At 35.0% G+C, this 12,016-nt stretch overlaps 1 protein-coding gene across 2 annotated transcripts in view; it reads left to right on the forward strand.

Annotated features, from left to right (window-relative positions):
* Positions 1 to 8,218: 8,218 nt before the first annotated feature.
* Positions 8,219 to 12,016, forward strand: part of LOC127859302 (fibroblast growth factor receptor 3-like) — a 45,805-nt gene continuing 42,007 nt past the window's right edge. For both annotated transcript variants that reach the window (XM_052396565.1, XM_052396564.1), the window contains exon 1: positions 8,219 to 8,854. In XM_052396565.1, the coding sequence (XP_052252525.1) occupies positions 8,824 to 8,854 (31 nt within the window). In that variant the 5' untranslated portion in view covers positions 8,219 to 8,823. The remainder of the gene's footprint in view (positions 8,855 to 12,016) is intronic.

Raw genomic sequence — 12,016 nt, forward strand, 5'->3', positions numbered from 1 at the left:
AAATATCGCTCGTGTCTTTTACCAGTAAACAATGAAAATAACAAAACATTTTTTTAGATTCAAAACTTTACATGCAATATATTTTAATTACTTGGTCGTGTTTATATGAGTCGTGTTCTGAGAAAACCGGGCATAATGCATGTGCTTAAAGTGTCGTCCCAGATTAGCCTGTGCAGTCCGCACAGGTTAATCAGGGACGACACTTTCCGCTTTTATGAATTTTTTCGTTGAAATGAAGTCTCTTCTTAGCAGAAATCAAATTTATGCGGAAAGTGTCGTCCCTGATTAGCATGTGCGGACTGCACAGGCTAATCTGGGACGACACTTTACGCACATGCATTGTGCCCAGTTTTCACAGAACGCGAATCATATACTCAATTAATGTTTTTTTCACGTCCTCCTGTAACAACGCATTATGGTTCGATGTTGTTTGTTTATTTCGCTTTGTTTTATGCGCGTTGAAAATGTTTTATTTTCGAACTAGTATTATTTTGAGTTATATATACACAATAGAAAACAAACCGCTGATTTGATTTGATATGACCTGGCATTTATTATACACTCAACAACTTTTCTAAGTAGTCATTTTTTTGTAAACAGATTAGACAAATTGCATTACACTTGATCTGTTTTGCCGTATTAATTTGTTGTATCTTACAATCTTCTAGAGATAGAAATCTAAAGATTTTTTTTATTGATTTATCAAAAGTTAATTTTCCTTTCCCGATTGCAATTTTTTGTGTGGGAGCGTTTCAAACAACTCGATTTATTTTTGATTGTTTGCATTTGAAACATCTAAGCTCTTACTTAAAAAAAACTGTCAAACTATGAGGTACCTCATAGAGCTTAAATAAGCTAACGAAATCAGCTAGTAAATATAGTAAAGACTTTTACTCTTCTATTTAACCTGAGAGCATTCTGCCACTGTCCAGGCGTGACTGTAACAACATTATGCTGTTCGTATCTACCTCGGAATTACATTTTCAATAAACCCCGTGAATAATTAGCATCGGTATCTCACATTAAACATTCGGGCATGGGTTAGATGACCTGTTGCGATAATGTAGATATGATTTTATGAATGATCTATATCGATTAAGTAAATAGATGGAGAACTCAAGAACATGCGAGATAAACATAATTTTCTTTATCTTTATTCCTTTTACTACTACTATCACCACCTTCAACTACATCTTCATAACCACCGCCACCACCGCCGTACTACTACTACTACTACTACTACTACTACTACTACTACTACTACTACTACTACTACTACTACTACTACTACTACTACTACTACTACTACTACTTCTACTACTACAACTACTACTACTACTACTTCTACTACTACTACTACTACTACTACTACTACTACTACTACTACTACTACTACTACTACTACTACTACTACTACTACTACTACTACTACTACTACTACTACTACTACTACAACCACTTCTACTACTACTACTACTACTACTACTACTACTACTACTACTACTACTACTACTACTACTACTACTACTACTACTACTACTACTACTACTACTACTACTACTACTACTACTACTACTACTACTACTACTACTACCACTACTACTACTACTACTTCTATTACTTCTACTACTATTGCTACTACTACTACTGCTGCTGCTGCTGCTACTACTTCTACTACTACTACTACTACTACTACTACTACTACTACTACTACTACTACTACTACTACTACTACTACTACTACTACTACTACTACTACTACTACTACTACTAATACTACTACTTCTACTACTACTACTACTACTACTACTACTACAACAACTACTACTACTACTACAACTACTACTACTACTACTACTACTACTACTACTACTACTACTACTGCTGCTGCTTCTGCTGCTGCTGCTGCTGCTGCTGCTGCTGCTGCTGCTGCTGCTGCTGCTTCTACTACTATTACTACTGATAGTGAATCTTTTAGATTCGTGCTAAATGTGTTTCAACGGGTTTTGTACAAGGCGATAAACACAACAGTGCAAATAAAAATTGCTATTAAATAAGAATTTCAAGTTACATGATACATTTATATTTATTTGCATCCTATTCGAATTTTTACCGATACTTTGAATGGCAACGAACGCGTTAAACATTTCAGACGTATGTAGGCTATTATGTTAAATAGCAAATAAAGATCATGTTGGTGTTTGTCTTAGCACACATAAAGTAAATAGCAATTAAATCCCATCAATGGCGTTTTATATAATAGCCATCGTATTTAAAAATGTTTACAGGAAAATTTAGTTTTAAATTAATTTCTAATTTTAAATTTGTCTTTCAAATTGAAATTTCTTCAAAGAATGCGTTTGGTTGATATCACTTATAACATGTGTAAATAAAAAGCAGACCACGTAAGTTACTTACCTTTTGGAATTTTAAGTGTTATGCTCCGCTTGAGATGGACTGACAACGTTTACATACTCTTCAAGCTGACTCACTTTAAATATATTATTTTATAGCTCTTATGTGTGTTTAACTCATTTCATGTTTTCACTAACATTTAACCATTTATGCCTAGCGTCTATAAAAAGGGCATTGGAAAACAGCGTAGACCCAGATGAGACGCCGCATGATGCGGCGTCTCATCAGGGTCTGCGCTGTTTGCTTAAAGGGATTTCGTTGCTTAAAGGGATTTCTGTAAGAAATATTCTAAATATAGAAATAAATATACTAGACATCCCTAATTTTGGAAATAAATTAATCCAATTTAGAAGAATGGGGGAGTCCACTAGGCATAAAAGGGTTATTTTTTCTTGACTTCATCAACATCATCCACACTATCAGCATTATCGTCGTCAATATCGGCGCATTCAGTTTATTTATATTGCATAAGTGGTGCGTGCAATCATCATCATAACCACCGCCGCCACCACCACTACCATCACTGCCGCCATTGATGTTAGCAAACAGAATGAACGCCACAAGCTACACTACCAATATTGTCATGAACAGTGTACTATTGGTAAATGAATGAGCATGATCGTCATATAAAAGTATTGATCTTCCTTTTCTACAATCGATGATCTATTATAAATGGTGAGCATGATTAAAAACATTAAATTATTGTGAGTTTTTTTACAGTGGGCGTTGTAAAAAATAAACATAATATCGTTCTAATTGTGTAAAAATGAGACGTTTTTGTCTACCAATCACTTTATAAATACGCTTTAAAAGATAATAATTACTTCGGATAATGTGTTGCCTATTGACTGACAATACGACCCTTTAATATGCCTTTATGTTGCTGTTCTTTAAGTTAATTTTCTATTATATGCAATACATGCTAGTCGTTGATAGTGCTGGTTTAATGCGATCGTAGTTGTTTGATTTAGAGAGATTTTTACATACATGTTTTACGGTAAGTGTACGCTTTCAATCCTCGGTTATTTGAAGGAATGAATTGGTTTTGATTTCCTCCTTTACAACTGTAAACGAAGTGAGGACGAAACCTATATACGCATATTGTATATGCAGTCAGATTACACATAATATCACAATACTACAGCAAAGATAGTTCTTAATTTGATCGCTAGTCTTAGTGTTTATTCTGCCCTGTAAATATTAATAGAAATCTACATACGACTGTGGGTAATATATTGATAGAAATTCGTTCGCTTAACAAGGCGACACGTTTCTTATTGGAGAATCTGAAACCTTAACAAGGGAAGAAACTGCAGTCGAACTACTCAATTTATGGTGGCGAATGACGTCCCATTTAGATCATTAATTGTCTTAAATAATGCAGATCTATCGGGAATTCGTTGTAAGTTTTTTATGTCAAGTTATAAATCATAAACGACTTTACCGGGATATACGACTGCACTAATCAATGACCAACGAAATTTGAACATTAAACAAGAAAAATCGTTTTCGGAAATGATTGTCGAATGTCGTTGTTAAATGTTAAGTGTCAAATCGTATTTTCATATTTTCAATCGTAAAATGCGTTAGCTAGGTAAATCAATCTGTCTGTCTGTCTGTCCGTCCGTCCGTCCGTCCGTCCGTCCGTCCGTCCGTCCGTCCGTCCGTCCGTCCGTCTGTCTGTCTGTCTGTCTGTCTGTCTGTCTGTCTGTCTGTCTGTCTGTCTGTCTGTTCTGTCTGTCTGTCTGTCTGTCTGTCTGTCTGTCTGTCTGTCTGTCTGTCTGTCTGTCTGTCTGTCTGTCTGTCTGTCTGTCTGTCTGTCTGTCTGTCTGTCTGTCTGTCTGTCTGTCTGTCTGTCTGTCTGTCTGTCTGTCTGTCTGTCTGTCTGTCTGTCTGTCTGTCTGTCTGTCTGTCTGTCTGTCTGTCTGTCTGCCTGTCTGTCTGTCTGTCTGTCTGTCTTTCTGTCTGTCCGTCCGTCCGTCCGTCCGTCCGTCTTTCTGTCTGTCTGTCTGTCTGTCTGTCTGTCTGTCTGTCTGTCTGTCTGTCTGTCTGTCTGTCTGTCTGTCTGTCTGTCTGTCTGTCTGTTCGACCGTAGGTTGGTCTGCATGTCCGTCCGTCCATCGAAAAGTCTGGATATTGAGACCACTCAAATAGCAATTAAGCTAAGATGATGAAACACGTTATGTAGATAGAGGGTCATAGGAGAATATGTACGTTACTTTAGCTGTGCTCGTCAGTCCGTCGAAAAAAGATTGTAGTTTCTATCTTTTAACAACTCAAAAAGCACTCCATCCATGTTGATAAAACTCGGTATGTCGATACAGGGTCATATGCGGTAATGTTATTTATTTGAATTTTTGATCTATCCATCCGTCCATCCGTCCGTCTGAAAAATCTGGATATTGCAAGAACTCAAAAGTACTTATGTTGATACACTCAGCATATGCATAATAGGCCGAGTGGAGCATATGCACATTATTTAAGTTTCGTCGTCAAATCAAAATTATGGTTGGTATGGATACAAAAATATTCGAAAAATACAATATGGATCTCGTTATTAGAACAGTATTCAAGCTAGATTGATGTAACTTGTGTAGATCTTGTTCATACTCCGAGAACATGACCCTGGTAGGCGACTGTTGTTTTGTCTTTGATAAAACTAAACAAAATGTATCCCGCAGAAGGAATAGCCATAGATTATATATAAAAATCCAGTCAATAAATCCTTGTTCACATGTTGCTATACATTTTGGATCTACTCACAATAATTGCACTTGATCTGATTTCTCTTTTGTAACTACTGATGTTGTTGAAAATAATCTAGACCGTTTATGCTAAGAAACATTTTGGATACATAAATTAAAAACTATGCTTCCTAAAGGTCTAAATAATAAACTGCTTTAAATATAACATATAGAACATAAGCATAATTCACATTTTTGATGTTTGCCTTTTACTTTGTCTTTTTATATAGCTCTTGTTTATATAAGTTATGCAGCAGTTTTCAGTTTAAATTTAAAGATTGATATAAGTTAGCATTCCTTAAATGTATTAAATGTGCGCCCCATGCGCGCAACCTTTAACATGCTGACAATCTGCTTTGCGCTCAACTTCATGTGCCATATATTTTGTCATTAAAATGTTGCCCCATAAACGACACCTTAATAACTGATTCAGATCTTGGATCGCCTGCAATGGTTAACTCTTAATAACCAACACGTTATCGAAAATTTTGCAAATTATACCGCATCTTGCGAGATGAGACTGCTATGTGTGCACACAAAGTAGCTATTATATATAATTACAGGTTATTATATACTTCTACAGTCTTGCGAAAGTTTTCCCACGGTATACCACCTTTTATCTAACGTCTAATACATTCAGCTACCAAATATTTTAGAAGGGTCATATTTACGGATGGGCAACTGAAAAATTACCGACATCAAAACGTAACTATATGTACATTATTGATTTACGTATATATTGTTAAGGATTAAAACCGCATCCCTGGCCATTATAGAACGCATTAATGGAACGGACGATTATTGTAAATAAAGAGTTTGAAACGCTCTGTCGAAATAAATTTTAAAACATAGTAAACATAGTGTGAGTTGTTTGTTTAGAATATCATGTATTGTATTTACTTTAGGCCTGCACCTGAAGTTGACGTTAATGAATGGCATTCACTAATGAGTTTACGTGAAACAACTTAGGTTAACACTTTTCCACGTTAAGCTTTGTTGTGCTGGAAAAACGCGCGAATAATATGCTGAATGTGCGACGTCACGTAATCCGCGTGTAAAGCGTAGACATACTAAATTGAAATTGGGTTTGTTTGATTAAATATCTAACATAATTGTATACCTTTTAGTGAAATAAAACAGTATATAAGTCCTTCACTTTTTGAACTTGTAAATGGCATGAAGCAAACATATGAAATAATCAAGACTACAATAAATCAGAAGAATTGAAAAAGGTCACTAGGCAAAACAATTACATACATCAATTACAACTACATTATTAATCATGACACTTTTTTAAATTATAATTATTGTTTATCTGATCATTTTTTGTTAAGTCTTCATTGTAATTGTAATATACTTAGTGCAACTCAGCAATCAATTTATATTTCGTGTGTTCACATTATTTATAGAAATAACACATGCATGCATGCATGTGAAACTGTATTTTAATATGTATATACAAGTTACCTTTTTGTAAAACAAAATGAAACATAAAACTATATGTGTTAAATATGAATTTATGATAACAACTTTGTGTATAAACATACTTCAATTATGTGTTCATGGCCTCTAATATATATGAAACATGCGTGTATGTATTTCTATATGATGAATATAAAATGTTCCACACGAAAATAAATGTGTTGATAAAAATTTGGTTTTACTCAAATAATGGAAAACTGTAACATTGTCAAACTACGGTGGCATAGAGGTGACATTCACTCTCTTTTTTTTTAAATTGCACTCCTCTTTTTTCTATCTCGTGGCCACGACTTACTATCTCGTGGCCACGAGTTAGCTATGTCTTGGGCTCGAGTTACTAAGTTGAGGCCACGAGATACAAAAAAAGAGCAGTGTAAAACTAAACAAGAGGAGTGCAATTAAAAAGAGCGGTGCACTAAGTAAAAAAGGGTGCATTAAACAAAAGAGGCGAGAATTTTAGCTATGTCGTGGCCACGAGTTAGTCATCCAATCAAATTTCGCGTAACATCTGCACATATTCTGTACTCATATATATAGCTGACCAAAGCGGGCTTTTTCTGTGATGATTACTTCCCTTTGTATAAAGATCACCGTGAACAGTTTGATTGGCTGACTAACTCGTGGCCACGAGGTAGCTAAGTCGGGATCTCGAGATAGCTAAAATTCTCTTCTCTTTTGTTTAATGCACTCTTCCTTTATTTACTGCACCGCTCTTTTTTTTTTTTAATAGAACTCTATTATTTAGCTCTGCACTCCTCTTTTTATCTATCTCGTGGCCACGACATGGCTTACTCGTTGCATTGAGATAGTAAGTCGTGATCACGAGATAAAAAAAAGAGGAGTGCAATTTCAAAAAAAAGAGGAGTGAATGTCGCCTCTATGCCCCCGTATGTAAGTCGGCCAAATGCGCGAAACGAAGACGTTACGTTGTACTTGCAACAAAAGTTTTTGTTGTTGTTTTTTTCTAAAGTATCCTGGACTTTTTTCTGTCGGGTAAACAATATAAGCGTTGCCATTTCAAAAAAAAGAGGAGTGAATGTCACCTCTATGCCCCCGTATGTAAGTCGGCCAAATGCGCGAAACGAAGACGTTACGTTGTACTTGCAACAAAAGTTTTTGTTGTTGTTTTTTTCTAAAGTATCCTGGACTTTTTTCTGTCGGGTAAACAATATAAGCGTTGCCATTAAGAATAATTGTAGGCATGTTTTAAATTGAATGATAAATAGCATAAATGAAAAGATTAAAATAGATTAAAATTTAAAAAAAATTCATGCAACAAAAATCATCTTCCTATCGAACGACCGCCATGCAATAAGTCTGGTTATCAAAAAAATGTGTAAGGATGGCCTGGAATGACTTGACTAAAGACGAATTCATTCGTACATTGCCCTTTTATGACCTACATCTATATTTGATATAAATGATAGATCATTAACCAGTGCAGTGTTCACACCGTCGACTGTCGTCTCAAGGTAAACAACCAGTATTCATGTACTCCATCAGGCGTAGCGAGTTCGTATTTGTCATGTCCGCTTCATACTTTGTGTTAACCGCGTGTTAGTATTGTAAACTCTCCATTATCATACTTTGCGACCATTGCAAAATTAAGAAAAGACATGTGCGTCGAATATTTATACAAGTATAAGTTGCTGTTGTAGCAATTGGATATTCGAGTAAAAATGCATTTTGGTTAATTATTGTAAAAGGGACGTCCCTGTTTGTTCATTCATATTTGGAGTATGTTAATACATGAACGTTTAAACGCAAGATACCAATAACATCAGCTGTTTTTAAATCATGTGTGTTAGCTGAAATCGATATAAACTATTCAATGCAGGGTACCACCTCTATACAAAAATCGTGACGTTTGAACAATATGAAAGGCTATAATTAGAGCTTAACCAGATCTACCCGTTCGCGGTATAGCTTCGGTATTGTGAAAATACAGACGGTTGATTTTTTTTACTTGATTCTTAAGTCTAACTGGGTTAACACTTTATGCATAAATCGGATGTTAATATGCGACCACAAAGGATGTATGGAATTTAGTTCATGTAGTGTTAGTGACTTTTTTACTACATACACGGAAAAGGCGAAAATAACAGCTATGATCAGATTCATATAACATTCTTTCTTCTTACTTGTTCAGCCTATAGGAAAATACCGATTTGAATAATATAACATGAAAAGGAGTAAAGCGGAACACCTTATTGGTAAGTGTTTTCTCTATTTAAACAGATAGTCAAATTTAAACTAGTTATACGTATTGAATTTGATCCGTTTCACTTTAGTTTGTTTTCTAAATCACACGGTGTTCTATTGGGATTCAATAATTCATTTCATAATAACTAAATGTGACGTTTAACAAAAAGTTCTTTGACTTATTCGTTGGAGATAAATTCTCGTGAAAAAATATTGCCCCTAAAAAAAGTAGCTCCATGTTGTCCCACGGCGGTTGTATTCACAAAGCTACCTAGAGAAATCCTAAATTACCCCTGCTTAACGGAAAACATCTACTCAAATTTTGAATACGAAATCAAACAAATTTCGGGGCTAACGATATGGTAAAATGTACATCATTTTTTGGCACGATTTACTCATTTAAACAGTTTACTGTATAAAGTTTTTTTAATAGCCAGATAAATAATGATTTCAATGAATTGAACAAATTTTAAGCATTGTACACACGGGCCCTGCACTTCTTGTCATACCTACGTTCTTAACCCTTTCAGTGCGGAAATAGAATTTTAAAGGCCTTTGCAAACAGTTTGGATCCAGATGAGACGCCACAGAACGTGGCGTCTCATCAGGATCCAACCTGTTTGCTATTTTGATAGTATTCTTTGAAAAAAAAATCGAAGAAAATGCTAATTTTAGAAATTCAGCAGACGACATTTTAGCAGACGACAAATTTCCCAGCATGCAAAGGCATAATAAAGGCTCTGTCAGCACTTTCTGACGAGGAAACTAAATAGATTGTGTTCGTATATGAACTAATCAATATTAATTAGCCAACGTTTTTACTGTCATTTGCATTTGCTTGTTATGAATATTCGTATATTGACAAGACATGCCATTTGAATTGGTTCCTCGTATATATAAGCTGAAAAAGTCTTCTTTGATTTCTGTATATTCAACTATTGAGTCGTTCTCATACAGGCTTAAAGAATTCATGTTCTTGAAGTTTTAATATGCCAGATCTTTAAAGATCGATATAGGTCTTTATATTGTCTCTTTCATCTATGTAGAAGTTATAATATTGTATACGTTGCTTGTGCATGGTTGGGTAAATGTGTTTTTATCCGGAAACGACACCTTTCTGTATTATGATATTTCCTCCAAGCAGCCAACAAATGGTCAAATCAAATTAAGTGTAGTACTCAACTATTGGCGAAGTAACATGTCTGTTTGGGTAATCTATGGCTTCATTGGGTTATGTTTGAAATAATTGCTTCCAACAGAGCTCCAGATAAGGATTTGTGAAATTAGTAACGGTACTGCCACTGACAGAAAGAAAAGGAGTAACGCTTAAAATCAATTAGTACCTGTACTACCATATCCAAAAATACAGGTAGTACTGTACTACCCGTGTTCTTGGATATTGAAGGGTGTATAACTTACTTTACAGAAACATTTGCAGCAATTGTTATAAATATATGTAGCTTCTTAAACAGTTACTGTATTAGGTTTTCCATTCTGAATAATGATGCAAATACAACTACACATTAAAACTCTTGACTAATACTATTTCTTCATTTTTCTTGACAAGAAAACACAAGCCAACTAGTAAGCTAAGTAAATGAACACTTATTTCACTGTCTCATCCGTTTCCCATCGTGTTTTCTAACGTTTTAAGCCACCGATGCAATCAAATCGTTTAATATCGGGGCGACCATGTCTTTTTCTGGGTTTACAGATTTAATGTCAGGATGGTTAGACGACACCGTATGTAGTCATTATGTGACAACAAAGAGTTGTTTTGAACCGCTTTCGGTTAAGCCGGCATTCCATCGCGCGCAGACATATTGTTTTTGACGGATTAACAAGTTACAGGAAATCACGCGACAGAATAGACAATAATATATGAACCCAGTCTACAACTTTTCAGTAATTTAAATTAACGAAAAGCGCCGTTATGTTAGAGACCAACAAATCATTCCGCGCTGACGCAGGCGTATAGGTACGGCCAGATTTTTTTCGTAAATGTGTAAAATGGATATTAAAGTCGTAATTGTACGTCCAGTTTAGTAAAAATAAATGCGTAAATCTTCAAGAAAAGGGCTTAATTACGGCTGTACGGCCCTTATCTGGAGCTCTGCTTCCAATCTACCCTTTTCCCCGGACAAAATTATGTCTTCCAATTTTAGTGTAATTTTATGTCTTCTGCAACAATTATTATTACTTTTTATGAATCCCGTGTGTATCTATCGTATCATTATTATAACTTAACTGTTGTTTCTTTTGTTACTGTTTAATGTCTCCGACTGCAAGCGTGTGACATCTGCGACCAAAGCGGTACCCAATTAATGTTTTCCATGTTTTATCCGTTTCTACCTCGATACTATTTAAATAGTGTTCATTAGCGACAGCTAATGGGTTTCGTATTAAAAACCAACAATTTATCGCGCACGTCAAAGGGTTATGGTTTTGTATAATAATTTGTAAACGGTTCTCATTTTTGTTGTTGTCATTGCAACATAAGACGAAGAAATCTTACAGTATTTACACACCTTAAAATGTAGAAAGCATATATACATGTATATTGATTTATCTCAATATTGTTGTGGAACAACTCGGACAATGGCCTCGGCAATATTACCATGCATGATCATCCTCGTTATTTTAATTAATTTTAACTTGTCCAACTATTACAGTTTTGTTAGCAAGTTAATTAAATTACTATTGCCAACAATATATAATATGCATATTTATGTTTCGATTTGCTTTACTTTAAAATCCATAAACGTAGGTTTTTGAAATTGTTTGTAAAAAATGGTAGGAGTAATATAAGGAAAATATTACATGTGTCATAGTCTGCAATTATTTGCATTTAGTGGACATTTCGTTTTTAGTTGAAACCTGCTGCTTGTATTACAAATTGCACAGGTTTTCTCAAAGTGTGTTCAGACATATACGGTTCACAATACACTGCTTGTATATTGATGTATAAAAATTTGAACAATTTGTAGATGCTAAACTGTCATAATGGAGGACGGCATACGATTTGCTTATACTACCTATTCTGGCCAGAATGAAAGACGTCCGAATTTCGAATTACTCACGCTAGTGAGAACGTTGACACCTTTATGAAGCGTCGTCTGTCATTTTTAAGTCCAAGCGTTGAAGATTTTGACGTGAACAAACGAGACTGACAT

Source organism: Dreissena polymorpha, chromosome 15, assembly GCF_020536995.1.
Source record: "Dreissena polymorpha isolate Duluth1 chromosome 15, UMN_Dpol_1.0, whole genome shotgun sequence".
Lineage (NCBI taxonomy): Eukaryota > Metazoa > Mollusca > Bivalvia > Myida > Dreissenidae > Dreissena > Dreissena polymorpha.